We start from the raw sequence: 17,623 nt of genomic DNA, 5'->3' as shown, positions 1-17,623 counted from the left end.
TTTTGTCCAGAGTTTTTAGTTGTAACGGATGAGGGAGAGAGGCTGTAATGGGATTACTCCATCTTGGTTGCCACTGGAATTCATTATTTATTCTGATACTCAAATTATCTCAGATTTGACCAGTGGGAGCCCCTTCAGGCTGACTTCTGTGTCCTTTTGATACGTCTCCATCATTTTTTGAGTATTTTCTTACTTTCTAGCATATCTTATACCTTCTCTGTCTCAGCTCAGGATTCAGTCATTTCTCCAAGAAACCCTTGTTCTTTTAGTGGAGAATGGTGTTTAGAAACCAAGATTTGGGCAGTGGGTTTGTTCATTGCTGTTGGAATGGTCACTGCTCCTAGGCTCTCTCATGGACAGAGGGAGGGTATATATGTAGGTATATACGGTAAGTGCATGTACATTTATATCTGTTTATTTCTACATCTATCTATATATATTGAAATCCATGAGTTCACACCAACACATTCAACTCCAGTCCAACACCACAGGGTTTATTCTAGTTTTCTCTCTTTCCATACATTTAATTCCCTTCTTTGACAGAGAGAAACCTGGCTCTCACGATCTTCTTTGACCAGCCCTCCTGAATGTAGCCAGTCTCCTGTTGTTGCATGCTAACCCTGTCCCCCACCACCATCCCCTCACCCCAGTCCCCTCACCCTGCTCAGGGCTCCAGCACCTTGTGCTACCCCACCACAGCCTCCCTCTACCCCGAGACAGATACCTGCTATGCCTGGCCTCACCTAATGGCTTCTAAACAGAATCATTCAGGAAGGGTGGGGGAAGGGGAATGAAACCGTACCTCGAAACCTCACACCTTAGATGGGACTCAAACCCAGTTGCACCTCAGATGGGACGTGAACCCACAATCTCTGGCTTAGGAGGGTACTCGAACCCACAGTCTCCCAGCTGAAACCGCACACCTGGGCTCAGAACATAAGGAAGCTCAGGTTCTTTACATCTCAGCACAGAAGGAATTCAACAAGAGGCAAAGTGATAGGCAGAAAGTAGATTTATTAATATAGGATGGTTGTGGAGGATACAAGTGGGCAGGGAAGAGGGATCTGCCCCAAGAATTAAGTGGGCTACATTTTTATAATCAAAGGAAAAATGAGGACGGGGAGAAGACCACCTTTGTCCTCTTCCTTTGTAAAGATGTAGCAGGAAAACGGGGCACAAGAGGATGGTCATGTCCCAGGTCTTGGGTGAGTTCCTGGGACAGGCCACCAAGTGAGGGTCCTTGGCCTCACACAGGAAAGAATTCAAGAGCGAGCCATAGTAAAGTGAAAGCAGAGACACACATTCCATAGGCAGAATGCGGTTCGTCTTAAAAGGCGAGAGCGGCCCTGGGAGAAACACTCCACAGACTGTGGGTCATCTCAGAAGGTAAGAGTGGCCCAGAAAGATGGGGTGCTTAGTTTTTATGGTCTGGGTAATTTCATAGGCTAACAAATGGGAGGATTATTCCAACTATTTTGGGGAAGGGGTGGGAATTTCCAGGAATTGGGCCACTGCCCACTTTTTGGCCTTTTATGGTTAGCCTCGGAACTGTCATGGTGCCTGTGGGTGTGTCATTTAGCATACACTAATGTAATACAATAAGTGTATAATGAGGCTCAAGGTCTAGTGGAAGTTGAATCTTCCGCCATCTTGGGCCTAATTGGTTCTAACCAGTTTTTGTCGTATCCTCAACAGCTATGTCATTCTTTTCAAGGTTGTGCCCCCTTCCCTCCTGTCTCAGCAACATACTTTTTTTTTAAACTTAAAAAACAATTGTGGGGCTTCCCTGGTGGCGCAGTGGTTGAGAATCTGCCTGCCAATGCAGGGGACACGGGTTCGAGCCCTGGTCTGGGAAGATCCCACATGCCGCAGAGCAACTAGGCCTGTGAGCCACAATTACTGAGCCTGTGCGTCTGGAGCCTGTGCTCCGTTACAAGAGAGGCCGCGATAATGAGAGGTCCGTGCACCACGATGAAGAGTGGCGCCTCTTGCCACAACTAGAGAAAGCCCTTGCACAGAAACGAAGACCCAACACAGCCATAAATAAATAAATAAATAAATAAATAAATAAATAAACAAACCCAAAGTTTAAAAAAAAAAAATTGTGGTAAAATACACAAAACATAAAATTTACCATTTTAACCATCTTTAAGTGTACAGTTCAGTGACATTAAGTACACATTGTTCTGTAACTGTTACTACCATTCATCTCCAGCACATTTTCATCTTCTCCAACTGAAGCTCTGAACCCATTAAACAATGACTCCCCATTCCTGCCTCCTTCCAGCCCCTGGTAACCACCATTCTACTGTCTCTATGAATTTGACTTTTGTAGGTACCTCATACAATATTTGTGCTTTTGTGTCTTATTTTACTTAATGTTTTCAAGGTTCATCCACATTGTAGCATGTATCAGAATTTCCTTCCTGTTTAAGGCCAGTTTTCCACTATATATATGGCACATTTTGTTTGTTTATTCATTTGTCAATGGACATTTGGGTTGTTTCTCCCTTTCGTTTTTGGTTTTTTAAAATAAATTATTTATTTATTTATTTATTTATTTTTGGCTGTGTTGGGTCGTCGTTGCTGCGCCTGGGCTTTTCTCTAGTTGTGGCGAGCGAGGGCTACTCTTTTTTTAAAAAATTTTATTTATTTATTTACTTTTGGCTGCATTGGGTCTTCGTTGGGTTGCACCGGCTTCTCATTGCAGTGGCTTCTCTTGTTGCGGAGCACGGGCTCTAGGCTCGAGGGCTTTAGTTGTTGTGGCTCTCGGGCTCTAGAGCACAGGCTCAGTTGTAGCACACGGGCTTAGTTGTTCCCCGGCATGTGGGATCTTTCCGGACCAGGGCTCGAACCCGTGTCCCCCGCATTGGCCGGCGGATTTTTAACCACTGCGCCACCCGGGAAGCCCGAGGGCTACTCTTTGTTGCGGTGCGCGGGCTTCTCATTGTGGTGCCTTCTTTTGTTGTGGAGCACAGGCTCTAGGTGCACGGGCTTCAGTAGTTATGGCTCAGGGGCTCTAGAGCGCAGGCTCAGTAGTTGTGGCACACGGGCTTAGCTGCTCTGCGGCATGTGGGATCTTCCCGGACCAGGGCTCGAACCCGTATCCCCTGCATTGGCAGGTGGATTCTTAACCACTGTGCCACCAGGGAAGTCCCTGTTTCTCCCTTTTGACTATTGTTTATAAAGCTGCTATGGACCATGGTGTACAGAAATCTCTTTGAGTCCCCGCTGTCAATTCCTTTGAGTATATACTTGTTACCCGAAAAACTGGGTTCGCCTCTTGGTGAGTATCGAACCAAAAGACACAACCAAGCCAAAAATCCGGAGAAGGAAGGATTTATTATTACTTACAGTAAGTAAGGAGACCACTGGGGATCTTTCCCAAAGCAGTGTCTCCTCAAACAGCAAAATCGGGCAAGTTTTAAACCACGGGCACATGCATATTCATGAAGGGGTTTGGGCGGTCAACAGAGTCCAAGCTTTAGTTGATTGAAGTCACGAGGGTCAGAAAAGGTCAACATCATCATCCCTTAGGTTCCAGTTGATGTAATGGTAGAGCGTTTCAGGCTAATCTTTACCACTGAAACAGAATTGGGAATCTTTACAACTGATTTATAATCTTTGCTGTTGTTACATCTTGTTCCTAACGCTGAGACCTGTTCAAGGACAAGCCTTGTGGCCAGGCTTAGATCACAAAATGTCTTAGGTCAAAAATTATGTCTCTTATGTCAAGAAAGCCAGGCCTGGTTCTCTTTCTCTGGGGACCCCCTACCCTATCTTCTTACATACCCAGAAGTGGAACTGCTGGATCATATGGTAATTCTATGTTTAATTTTTTGAGGAACCACCTTATGTTTTCCACAGCAGCGCCACCATTTTACATCCCCACCAACAATGCACACGGGTTCCAATATCTCCTCATCCTTGCCAACACTTGTTATTTTGCATTATTTTTTAAAATGTGAGATGTTAAATAGAAAATTTTAAGGTAAGTTACCGGTGATCAAGAAATTCAGATTTTCAACAGATTTAGTAAGCCTGTAATTTCATTTACACGCACCACATACTGCATACATCATTCCAGGGGGCCAGCTGTGCTCATGGTGAAGAGGCAGCAGGTTCCTCTTGCTAATGAGGTGGTTTGGATAAAAAGCCCCAGGTTATTCCATTTGTGTGTGTATGTGTATGTGTGTGTGTGTTTAATTTTTTATTATGAAGTCTAAGAGGCTTGCTCTGGTCTCTCTACTGACTATTAACTTCTTTTCGATAACCTTTTTTATCATATATTTTTGATCTTGGGATGAAGGTCTGTTTTATCTTTTGATGTTTTGATGAGCTGAAGAAGATAACTGGTCTAGGGTGCTCAACCTAACCCTCTGTAGGTAATTATGTTTGCAACTAACTCTTATTATTAGTAATTCTCATTCTTGATAAACCAGTGTAAATTCAGTAGCCTAGATACTTCATCATCTTTTTGCCTTTTTCTCCTTTCACTGATTTCTATTCAGTTGCAGCCCTCCTAGTTCCCAGTTTCAATGAACCTGTTTCTACTGTGGCGCTCTACCAGTAACTCTGTGTTCCTTATTGTACTGCACTGATTTTATTACTTAAAAACTGATTCAGTCATTTGAATAGGTGAGATGTATATACATATAGATAGACAGATAGATAGTACAAAATTCAAAAGTCAGAAAGAGAGTAATTGGGACTTCCCTGGTGGTGCAGTGGTTAAGAATCTGCCCACCAATGCAGGGGACACGGGTTCAATCCCTTGTCCGGGAAGATCCCACATGCCGGGGAGCAACTAAGCCTGTGTGCCACAACTACTGAGCCAGCACGTCACAACTACTGAAGCCTGCGTGCCCTAGAGCCCGCGTTCCACAACGAGTGAAGCCACCGCAATGAGAAGCCTGTGCACCGCAACAAAGAGTAGCCCCCGCTCGCCGCAACTAGAGAAAGCCCGCGTGCAGAAACGAAGACCCAATGCAGCCAAAATAAATAAACAAGTAAATAAATAAAATAAATTTAAAAGTTCACACTGACCTTTAAAAAAAAAGATAATTGTTATACTTCTGCTTTTCTTCATCCTTTCCTATCCAGTTTTAATTATTATTGTTAGTTCCCTTTATATCTTTAAATGTGCTTAGACATCTGTTTCTAGGTTTATCAGATTTAAAAGGTATCTTAAGATTTACAGCTATAAAAGTTGAAGAAACCCATGTGCTTAACCCTCTCACTTTCTTGCCCTCTGTGTCTCCATACTTGTTAGCTATATTATTTCTTGATTCCCTTTTAATTGTTCATTTCCAACTCCTTCACTTGCTTTTTGCAATCTTATCCTCTGTATTCAGCAAGGCTCGCTTCCTTGTTGATGTTTCTGAAATTACCTTCACTTCTGAGGTTTTTTTTTTTTTTTTAACACTTTCTTTCCTGAGCTCTGCCAGTGCCATCTCCTCCAGTTGCTTCATCATCTCTTCTTTGAACTATAGCATCCTTGCTTTGATCTCTTGCTTTAAAATTCATTAAGCCCTTTGAGTCCTTTGTTGTTCATGATTATCATCTGTTTCATGTTAATTTTTTTTTTTTTTTTTTTTTGGTGAGTGCCTTTTATCTAACATTTGTTTTCCTTGTTCCCTGCCTCCCCCCCTCCCACTTTTCTGTAATATATTTATATAGGTCTGGTGCTATTTATTTTTTTACTATAAATTCCCTTCAAGTGAAGTGAGTTCTTCCTGGTCAAGCTATTTGTTGGAGTTGTGCATGGAGAGGGGACTAGAGTAGAATTCCAGGCTGGCAGGAAGTCCTTTAAGGTCATTAACGAAGCTCCTTAGGACAAGGGTTTTGTGTGAGTGAATTGTTTTAGTTTTTTCCTCTTCCCGGCAGATGGAGCTTGGCAGAGGCAGTGTTGCAAAGATGGCATGTCTGTGTGTTTCCCTAGTCCATGCCCTGCTTCTCCTTGGTGCCAGTGGTACCAGGGAGGCTCCCAGAGCCAGCCCTTACATCACAGTCCCAGTGTTCAACAGAAGGTGTTGTTGGTTCTGCCTTCAAGGTGCATGACCTTCTCTGGAGGACTCGGAGCTCTGCCAGCTCTCTTCCCCTGAGACCTCAGTCCCAGGCCTTCTCTATTGACTTGAACCCTCTGTGTCTTTTCGGCACTTGCCATTTCTTCATTGACACGATGGGTTCCTACTCTGAACACCTTTGCCAGAGGGCTTGTTCTGCCACTGGATTGCTCAGCCCAGAAATGCTGGCAAGTGAATGCCTTTAGGAGCAGCCCTTAACCAATGGGACAGCTCTGAGGGGTAGGGGAGCAAAATTTGCCACCCCAAAATGTGTCTCTTTGGCATTAAGATTAATTTAACCTGATTATTTTTAAGAAACAGAAACCTCAGGAAGTCTTTCTTTTTACCTCCCCCTTAGCTGCCTAGAGAATTTAGATAAAGGGCCTGCTCCTGGAATAGAGCTAATGCCAGAGATACCTGCAGAGAATATGAGCTGAGTGTGGTAGGGGAAACGTGCAGGACCTTAGTGATCAGAGTGTATTGTGTGTCCCATTGTCTCTGCGTGGCCCAGGAAACATTTGTTTACCAAATATTTGTTTTTTTCTATCTCCGTGTAAAATTGCCTTCCTCTCCTTTGAAGTCCCAAACCACAACCCCCAACATCCTCTTTCGTTTTTAGCTGAAGAAGCTGAAATTTAAGGTGAGGATTTTGGCCATTTTGGCAAATTACTCAGTTTTCCCAGGTCTCTCCCAAGTATACATGTTATTAAACTTTTGTTTGGTTTTTCTCCTGTTAATCTCCTGTTAATTGTCTCATGTCAGTTTAATTCTTAGACCAGCCAGAAGAACCTAAAAGGGTACAGAAGAGGAAAATTTCTTCCTCCCTGACAGAGGCATGCTAAGCCCGTTGGAGCCCCAAATGCCAACAAGAATGACATGTTCGTTAATGTGTGTGCCTCTCTGAAAAATTGTTTTTAATGTATGAAGAAGAGCAGATGATTCTTCTCCTTAGTCATCTAACATAACAAATTATATTTATGCATTCTCTATTGACCATCCTTGCATTCCTGGAATGATATGCTATTTTAAAGTGTGCTATTGAATTTCATTTGCTTAATATTTTATTTAAGATTTTTAAAACAATATTCATACTGAAATGAATCTCTAGCTTTCTCTTTTTATGCTACCTTTATCAGGTTTTAGTATCAGTATTCTCCTTGCTTAATAAATAGAATTTGATAGTTTTCCTTCTTTTTATGCTCTGGAACAGTTTAAGAAACATCAGGATTATAGGACATTGCCTGTGAAAACTTCAGGACCTGGTACTCTTTTCTTTTTTGGTGGTAGTGGTGTTGAGAAAGCTCTTTTACAACTTTCTCTATTTCTCCTATGAAAATTAGTCTATTAGATGTTTTTTATTTGGGTCACTTTGGTAAATTATTTTTTTCTAGAAAATGACTCATAAAATCCCAGTATTTAAGTGTTGACAACTAATTCAAAAATTTTTGAAAACTCTGTCAAAACCTGCCAGCAGGCTAGATATGGCCTGTAGACTACCATTTTGCAACCCCTGATTATAGTCAGAGGATTTTAGACCTGAAAGAGGCCATATAGATCCTATACCAGGGATTGCAAATAGGTAACATGCTCACAGGTAACACAGTTGTGTGAGGTGAGGACTTTGGTGAATTGGAGAGCCCATTCCCCAACTAAAGATAACAAAGTTAAGTTTTCACAATATTTTAACCAAAACACCATGTGGATCAAATAAAGCAGTCTGCAAGCTCAGTTTGGCCCATGGGTGGCTTGTTCGTGGCCTCTGCCAGTTTAACCCCACTTCCTGCCATACCTCCTGGGCGTCTCACTTTCCAGCCACATCTTATGCTCCCTGAACAAGCTCTGCCCTTTCTGCATGTATGTTTATAGCTTTATTCTAGTGAGACGACCACAGCTGGCAACAGATGAAGTTGGGAGTGTCTCCTTTTGAGGTTCCATCAGGTTTTTGGTTCTACCTACTGGCATCCTCTAATGCCCCTCATTAGCCTGGTCCTCTCCATATCACTTGGATCCTGAGGCAACTCAGGGGCAACTCAGGGGACTGATGGGACACCCCCCTGTCCATATCTACCTCCTACTGTCTGTTTTGTTTTCCCCACGTCCAGCAGTCGTTTCTCTCTGAAACCCTCTAAACATTTGTAGGGGATCTTCGTATATTTTCTTCCTCAAGACTAGGTCTGGGGTTGGGGAGGCAAAAACTCCACACTGCTTCTCTCTCTTTCTCTCTTTTTCTGAAACTTTTTCTTCCTCTGTTTATTCCTGAGTTCTTTACATCTCTTCTCCAGGTAAGGGGGAGAAACCAGTTCTATCTCTTCTCACCTCTGTAAGTGATTAGTGTCTCACCCCAGGAGTGGCGGCCTTTGAATTTAGTAATTTAGAGCCTGAGTATTTCTTCCCAGCTGTCCAGCTGTCCTCACTGTATTCAGTACCCTTCCATTTGGCTATCAGTTTGGGGGTGCTTAGCCGGATAAGAATGGCACATCAGACGGTAACTTGAAATCACAGTTTTTCACTGAGGATTCTAGTACAAGAGCAAGTTGGGATTATCAGCTGCCATCTTTGATCTAGTAGAAAAAATTACTTTATAACCTATATACTTCACTTTTGGAAAGACCTCAGAGTCATTGAGTTCCAGTCACCAAATACCTTTTAACACTTGGCACCCCATTTGGTTGAGGACTTCCAGTTTGCTGAGTGTTCCTGATTTGCCGGTTTAACAAGATTTATAGGATAGTGCCAGGCACGTACACTCCAGGGTCATCTCCAATTTCTAAGCCTCAGAGTGGTCCCCAGGCTGAGGTTTTGGATGTCCCCACCCCAAGCCCAGAAACCTCCTACTGTCTTTAAGCTGGCCCTGTGACTCTGGCAGTCATTTAGCTACTTTGAGCCTTAGCCTCATGCAGGGAGTGGGTGTGAAGTCCCTCACCTTATAATAGTTGTGAGGATTAACTAAGATAATACCTATGAGTGTGCACTAAATGTTAGATTCCCAGATTCCAGTTACTTCCCACTGCCCTCTCTTCCTTCCAGACTCTTCCAGTGTGACATAAGGAGGTTCTGAGAATAGATTCATTAGAACGAGGCTTCCAGCCACTGTTGGTTGGGGATGAGGAATGGAGAGGAGCTCTTACCTTGCCACTGAGGGAAACTTTGTGTCCAGTATAACCGGATTCTTGGGGAAAGACATGTGGTCCTACCCTTGAAAGGCAAAGGGGCTGCTGTGCCATTTGCCAACTCAGGAACCGTGAAGAGATACATGGTGTCCCATTCCTGGCAGATCCTGAAGAAGGAATTGGTGAGGAGTGTCAAGGGCCCCGGGAGGGAACAGTGGAAGACTGAACAAACAGGTACTTAGAGGAAAGGAGAGACAGGTGTAGGAGGCGGCCTCGGATAAACGTGGCCACCCTGTACCTTTTGGAGTCACAAAGGAAAGAGTTCCAGATCAGGCTTCAGAAAGACTGAATTCTGACCCCTGCCCTGTAGCCTACTCTGCCCTTGGCATTGGCTACACTTTGAGCCCCTGAGAACTGCTCTGTACTCACCCTTCTTGCTATTAGGAGAGTCAGAGAGAATAAGGCCCAGCATCAGGGTAGAGTAATAGGTTAAACTTATGGACTCTGGAGCCAGACTTCCTGGGTTTAAATCCCTATCACCTATTAGTGGCTAATATTAGTATTAGGCAAGTTACTTGATTTGCTGTGCCTGTTTTCTCTTCTGTAAAGGGTGATGATAACAGTACCTACTACACTGATTTATTATTGAGGATTAAATAAGTCAATACATATAATAGGCTTAGAGTAGAGCCTGACAATGGCAAATTGTATTCAATAAATATTAATTTTATTAATAAAGCTTTTCCCCATATTTCCTTTAGATATATAATTTTTAAAAAATATTATAGTTACAGGTAAAGCGCCTCACCATCTCACTCCCTTTCTCCTCACTGGCAACCACTTTCCTGAGATTGATATGTACCCTTCCTGTCTATATTTAAAAATTTTTATTATATCTGTGTGTATCCATAAGCAACTGCAGTATGTGGCACATTTTAAAAAATGGTATCATAAGTGACATCTCATTTCACCTTTTTTCCACTCAAAATTATGTGAGCTTTACCCACATTGACACACACTCTAGTGCCATGTCCAGTCCCGTGACTCTACCAGATGTATTTTTCTTATTTGTCCCTAAAACGTCTTTTACAGCTTGTTATTATGAACCAGGAGCCAATCAAGGTTCATATTTTGCATTTGTTTGTATGTCTCTCTCTTTTTTTTTTTTTATAAATTTATTTAGTTAATTTATTTATTTGGCTGCGTTGGGTCTTTGTTGCTGTGCATGGGCTTTCTCTAGTTGCGGCGAGCGAGGGCTACTCTTCGTTGTGGTGTGTGGGCTTCTCATTGTGGTGGCTTCTCTTGTGGCGGAGCACGGGCTCTAGGTGCGCGGGCTTCAGTAGTTGTGGCTCGCAGGCTCTAGAGCGCAGGCTCAGTAGTTGTGGCGCACGGGCTTAGTTGCTCTGCGACATGTGGGATCTTCCCAGACCAGGGCTCAAACCTGTGTCCCTTGCGTTGGCAGGTGGATTCTTAACCACTGCGCCACCAGGGAAGCCCTTGCAACTGATTTTTTTTTTTTTTTGCAACTGATTTTTTGAAGAAACTGGGTTAGATGGCTTGTAGATTGTTTTACATTCTGGATTTGTCTCTTTGGTGTTGAACTTGTTTCCCTGTCCCTTATACTTACTTGGCAGGTAGAGGGTGACTGCCCTTACTCCTCAATTCATATTGGGATGGAGAGGCTGATTTGTTCTCAGCTCCAACTCCAAATTCCCAGGGAAAAGATAGGATGGCTTATCTTGGATTAGGTGTTATATTAGTTTTCTTTTGACAGCTGTACCACAATTTAGTGGCTTAAAACAACACACATTGGGACTTCCCTGGTGGTCCAGTGGTTAAGACTCCGTGCTTCCAGTGCAGGGGGCATGGGTTCGATCCCTGGTTGGGGAATTAATATCCTGCATGCTGCACGGCGTGGCCAAAAAATAAATTAGAACAAACAAACAAACACACATTATCTTCTGGAGGCTAGAAGTCTGGCACGGGTTAAAATCCAGGTGTGAGCTGGGCTGTGTTCCTTTCTCGAGGGTGGAGGGAAGAATTCATTTCCTTGACTTTCTATCTTCTACAGACCACCCACATTCCTTGGCTCATGGCCCTTTCTCTGCCTTCAAAGCCAGCATTGTTGCATCTCTCTGACCATTCTTCCCTCAGATGCATCTGATTCCATCATGCAGGCTCTTCACATCACCCCTCACCGCGTGCCGTTACTTGTGCACATTATTTTCTGGACTAAAGTGAAGGACTTGACAGTTAACTAAAGCTGTGCTGGGGAATGTTTTAACAGGCTCCTGGGGAGGGAGATGCCCCCATTTGTAGTAGTTGCCAGTTTCTGTGGCATAAATACTCCCACCATGGCCAATTTCAAGCTACCAATATGATTTCAACAGGCTTGAAAACTTCCTAAAGATGTAACTATGGTTCCAGCAACGACACTGCATTTAATCCTATTACATTTCACCTTGTTCAGCACTATCCAGCCTGCTGTTGAAAACAGATGGTTTCCACGGATCTTGTTTGTTTTGTTTCCACAGGGGCTGTACCAGCTCACCATGGATATCATTATGATGAACCGAGTGTGTAGAATGTTCCGCCAAGGCCTCAGGGGATTTCAGGAATATCAGATCATTGAGACTGCTCACAGAAAGCACCCTATCTTCTCTTTCTGGGATGTAAGCTGCTGGGCTTAGCAGGTTTATACACGGTTTAAAGGGGTCCAATAAATAGCACCTCACTTCCCAGCCCAAGTTCTGAATCAACTGAGAGAGAAGACAAAGTGTAAAGCAGATGGGAGACTGAGCTGTCACTTTTATTAATGACAAAACTTATATTGGAGAAGCTGACGGGTGTCATCAAGCCAGAGGGTTACCTAATACTAAACCCCAGAGTTGGACAGCCTTATCGACGACCCCAGTCACAGGCAGTGCTGGACCAAGGCAGGCATCCACTGCAGTAGCAGGGTCTCCTGCCCTATACTCACCGCAGGGAAGGGCAGAGCAGAATGTGGGCTTGGAGGGATGGAGAAGGGGATGATCATGCCCGGTTTCTCCTTCCAAATTCACCAAAGAGTTTAAGTCACTCCTTCTCAGCGTGAAAGGAGAGGGGCTAGTAGTGTTCTGCTAGTACAACTCCCTCCACGTAGAGAGAAACATCAAGAGTGGGGAAGAAGCCATCTCCATTCCACGGGTGATCAAAACAGCCAGAAGAAATCCGGGAGCCACAATGGAGCCAGGATTTCCCGAATACCTACCAACTGTTCATCTTCTCTGCCTTCTTTCCTGTCCCCCCCACCTAGACAAGAAGGGGACATTTGCAGGATCTCTCTGGTGACCTTGCTTTCTAGATTTTCTGGAAGGTCCCAGTTTCAAATATTTTATCCCAATGGTAGATCCTGAGCCCCTTTTTGGGTCAGGAAAGTTGATCACCATTCTGTTAACTTGTTCTGGGTCCCCAAGGGTGTCTTCATTACTATCCAGGGCTCCAAAGTTTCCCCAGCCAATACCTAGACAAACCCTGCCCAGATTCCTATTGTGCCAGCCGCGCCTCCCCACTGCATCCAGCGATTGCCTCCAAAATATTTCCCAGAATGGTTTCTGAAGCCTAGCAGCCAAGGAGAGGGGCGTGGAGGGCGGGTGATGGGGAAAGGAAGGTGTCTTAGGTTGGTTTCTGAGGGACCAGCAGGTAATGTAACTGTGTATATGTGGCTGAGTTTAAGATGAAGCAGGGAGTAGGCACCTGGGGGCAGCTTGAGGGGAAGGGCTTGCCCCATCTAAAGACATTCAAATTCATATATTTTGAAGACATTTTGGTGGCCAAACCAAACAAATCTGCAGCCAGATTCTGCCCTGTAATTGGGCCATGAGATGAGAAGGGTTGGAGCAGGAGCGTCGTAACCTCAGGAAGGACCTTCTGACTCAGGGTGTCACGCAGTGGTGAAGCGAAGGGCCCTGGAGGCCAGGAGTCTGTGGTTACCAGAAGACTTGGGTTGGTGCCTGGGCCGCTGGAAGCTGAAGACCAGAGTCAGACTTGTCATCACAGGAGTGCGAGGCTAAACCTAACAACATTGCTCTGTCAGGATGGCCTTGAGCGGAGCGGAAGCCTCTCAGGGACAGCCTATGGGGGTCATACGGCTTCCGGGCAGGGAGCCGGGGGGTTGGGGCATAGTGTTGGGCAGAGAGAGCCGTAGACTGGTTTTCAGTGGAGTATGTGAATCCAGATCTTTCTGAACATCATGTCTTTCTTTCATTGGCCTCCCTGAGAAGCACCACATGGATGTATAAACTATAAATGGAGGGAGAGGACAGGGAACCGAGTGGGCTCTGGGGAAGGATGTGAGGTGTGCCCAGAGAGATGAATGGGGGGGTCCTGGTTTGCCCCAGGATGCTGTTCAGGGCCTTGTTTGTCCCTTTCCTCCCCTGCTACTCCCCCCTACAGATCTTTTTCCTCTCTCTCTACCCTTTCCACATCCTCTCTGCATCTGTTAGGAAATAGGGTTGAATTAGTTCATCCCTAAGACCTCCTATACCTCTTCTTCCTGGCCATCCTTCAGATGAGGACCATTTCCTCACTGTGTGATTCTTGGGCAACTTCCTTCACCCACTTCAGGTCCTCAGTGGAGCTGCTCAGTAATACCTGCTTTGTCCTGATGATGAAATGGAATAAGATAAGCCGTGCCCGGCTCATTATAGGCACTTAATGAAGGTTGGCTTCATTTGTTCCTTCCTTTTTATCCCTCTTTTCTGTTCTTTTTTTTCCTCTATACTTTCCTTTTTTTTTTTTTTTTTTTTTTGCTTCTTTTCCCTCTTCCTTTTCTCTCTCCATCCTTCTTCTCTTCATCCTCCTTTCCCTCTCCCCACCCCCGTCTTTCTGTGCCTCCATAATAATACATTGTCAGTGCTGGGCCCAAGTGCTGTGTGGAGCTGGGGCTTTTGAGCGGAGGTGGACATGAGAGGCCCAGCTGGTAGGAGGTTTCCCAAGGCTTCCTGCCTACCGCAGTGGCCCAGGTACGCAGAAGGGTTTCAGTGCAAAATTCTAGAAACAGTCTTGCTGATTCTCCTTCCTCTCCGCAGCCCCCTTTCCTTATTTTTTTCCCCAGAAAAAGAAACAAGGCCGAGTCACATTTGATACCATGGACTTCATTGCAGAGTCGGTATGTATACACAGCTCTGACCTTGCTGCTGGGAATTTTTTTTTTTTCTTGCATCATAGCCTGAAAGAAGCCCTGGGCTGGGTATCAGGATAGCTGGGTTCAGACCACGTTCTGCCACCAACCCAGTGTGCCACCCTGAGCTAGCCACTTAGTTTCCTCCCCTATAAAATAGCTGATCTTGGTGATCCCTTTCAGTTCTGGCATCCCAAGACTGCGAGCCTTCCCCGCCGCCACCCAGCTGAACCCCAAACCCATTGTTGCTTTATAGCTGAGCAGAACCAGCACGGGAGATCGCCTGTGCTTGGACCAGTGGGAAAACCGTAGAAGGCAAAGGAGACGATGTGAGAGCCCCAGACAGAGGAGAAATAATCAGGGTGGTGGGAAAAAGCACTGGCCTGTGTGTGAATTCTGGCTCTGCCCGAAACTTTCTGATAGATGCTGGGCACATCTATCTTTCACCTGGGCTCAGGTGGCCACTCTGAGAAGCGAATGCCTTCATGTCATTTGGACTATGTGATTTGTTCTCCGAATTTCAAGCATTATTATCTTCCTGGCTTCTCCCCACCAAATCCTGGATACTAAATTAAAATTTAAAATTTAATTTAAATTTTAAAGGGGCTTCCTTATTTATAGGGAAGATCTGAAGTTCTCACCAATGTAGACCTGACTTGACCCTGGCCTGGAGCAGCCATGCTGGTTTTTCTCTAGGAAAAGCAGGGAGAACAGAGCTTTATAACTGGTACCAGGACCACCTGTGCCACCCTGCTGCCTCCTCCTCCTTTGGAACCAAGGTGTGGCTTCTGTTGACTGCCTCCCCTGGGCATAATCTAATTTCTCATGCCCCATTATATATGAAACACAGTAAAGTCCTCCAAATTCTGAGTTTTCTTCAGTTTTTGAGACCAGCCAGTGTCTGACACTGCGCATTGAAGGTTACCCAAGTTTCGCCCTTCAGACAGGAGAAACTAGGGGTCTCTCTGAGAGCCACAGAGCTCTGGAGATGGAGGCAATTCTGTGCATAGCAATAGAAGGAGAGAGGCGAGTACAGAGGAAAAGTCCATCATATAGGCAAGGCCTCTCTGCCTTTTGAATGAATTATCACTTGGCTCTGTCTCCAGCACAGAGATGGAGAGTAGAGACCCAATTTAAAAAACTGCCCTTTGAGTGACTGCGAATGGGTACCAGGTTTCTTTTTAGGGTGATTACAAGGTTCTAAAACCCACTGTGGTGATGTACTACTCTGTGAATACACTAAAAATTGATCTGTACACTTTAAATGGTGAAATCATATGTTATGTGAATTACATCTCGATCAAGCTGATACACACACACACACACACACACACACATTTTTATACATATATAAGCTGTCTCTCAGACAACACTGGAAAACTCAACTTCCATATAGTCTACTAATGCTAACCTTCTCAGAAAGAATCCTAAGAATTATAGAGGCTTAGAATCATAGACTTATTTATTATAGCATTTGTGAGACATTGGAAACAATGGGTACATTTGTAAAACATGGTTTAAAAAAAATATTGAGTGAAAAAAAGGCAAGTTGCATAAACGATATCAGCAGTCTAACATTTATGCAAATAAAAATAAAACAATTCTATACATATTCTGTGGGCACACGTATAAGTATATAATAAGTATATAATAATATATATATAAATGGTTAACTCTGGTGGTGGAGAGCAGTCTGGGTTACTGGTGACATGGTACAAGGGGATTTTAACTGTATATATTGTTCTGATTTTTAATGGAAAATAGTCATGTATTATGTTATTTTCAAAAATTTTATTTATGCATAAGAAAAAGGCAGGAAACAAGAATGCCGCATGTAAATGGCTAGTTCTGGACGGTAGGATTATGGGCAGCCCCTCTTATTTTCCTTTATCCTTCCTGTATGCTAGATGAACACAATGAGGAGATGGCTGGCCTGAAGTGAGTGAGGGTGACAGCGCTGAGAAATGGTGTGTGAGAAACAGGCAGGGCTCTGTTTGAATACTATTCCCTTTTCCCCATTCCAGATATCTTTATGAGCTCCTAAGGTAGGCCTAGATCTGTGTCTGGTGGTGGGGAATACAGTCAGCTCTCTGTATCTGCAGGTTCCACATCCGTGGATTCAACTGACCATGGATAGAAAATATTCAGAAAAGAAAAATTCCAGAAAGTTCCAAAAAGCAAAACTTGAATACTGCTTGCAGACAGCAACTATTTATTGTATTGGCAACTATTTACATAGTATGTACATTGCGTTAGGTATTATAAGTAATCTAGGGATGATTTAAAGTATACAGGAGGATGTGCAAATACTACACCATTTTAGGTAAGGGACTTGAGCATCTGCAGATTTTGGTATTGGCAGGGGTCCCGGAACCAATCCTTCCTCCCCACCTTGTGGATACTGAAGGACAAGGATGACTGTGCTAGGTTGTGTAACATTCGCACCTTCCCTTAAGGAGCTAATTAGGAGTTAAGGTGATGAAACTTACCCAGGAAGTTAGTAACAAACTGTCACTTCTGTAGGAATCCACAGAAGGGAGTCTCAAGGGTTAGGGGTGATAAGAAGGATTTCCTGAAGGAATTAGGGCCCTAAGTGGGCCCGAAAAATAAGTTTGGTTCATAGAAGCCAGAGGCATCTGTTTTGCCATAAATAGACCCTATGATAGAAATCCTAATGGGTTATTGATAGTAAGAGAGAGAAAGGAGAAAGATTGGATTCAGACCATAAAAAAGACTAGCACTTCCATAGCCCATGCTCTGCGCCATGCGCATTGTAAGCCCTTGACACGTATTAACCCTGCTATTTGTACATGTAGTTTCTGTTATCATCAGGTAGGGAAACAGGGGCTCCGGGAGAAGAGACTTGTGCCAGGACACACAAATGGGAAGTCGCAGGACAAAGTTCAAACCCAGGCACCTGGCAGCAGAGCCTGTGTGCTTTTAACCACTGTGCTACACTGCCTTTCCGAGGGAATATGCTAGGCATCAGGTCTGTCGTTGTGAAGATCAGAATTCTGCATCATGTCCCACTTTCCTTTTGCTTCTATGACAGTTACTGTTATGTAAGACTGCCGGTATTCATTCCTTCCTTCCATAAGTATGTATTTTGTTGAGTGTCCACTACAGATGAGACATTATTCTAGAGTGGGAAACAAGGTAGACAAGGCCACTATCGTGTTTCTATTGGGGCTTATATTCTAGAGCACCTTTGTCCGATGGAACTTTCTGTGCCAATGGAAATGTTTAGTAGTCTGCATTATCCAAAACAGTAGCCAGCAGACACACGT

General features: G+C 44.1%; 1 protein-coding gene across 6 annotated transcripts in view; it reads left to right on the top strand.

The window, feature by feature from the left end:
- Window positions 1-17,623, top strand: part of CNBD2 (cyclic nucleotide binding domain containing 2) — an 89,329-nt gene that overhangs the window by 4,456 nt on the left and 67,250 nt on the right. For 5 of the 6 annotated variants that reach the window (XM_082361950.1, XM_082361948.1, XM_082361949.1 and 2 more), the window contains 2 exons: window positions 11,710-11,847; window positions 14,271-14,324. In XM_082361950.1, coding sequence (XP_082218076.1) covers window positions 11,710-11,847; window positions 14,271-14,324 — 192 coding nt within the window. Of the gene's footprint in view, window positions 1-11,709; window positions 11,848-11,878; window positions 14,179-14,270; window positions 14,325-17,623 lie in introns of those variants that run through there. The other variant, XM_082361952.1, reaches the window with a different exon arrangement.

This window comes from Balaenoptera borealis (genome assembly GCF_965194805.1).
Source record: "Balaenoptera borealis genome assembly, chromosome: 16".
Lineage (NCBI taxonomy): Eukaryota > Metazoa > Chordata > Mammalia > Artiodactyla > Balaenopteridae > Balaenoptera > Balaenoptera borealis.
Note: the sequence above shows the minus strand (reverse complement) of the source record. Positions and strands in the feature narration are given on the sequence as shown.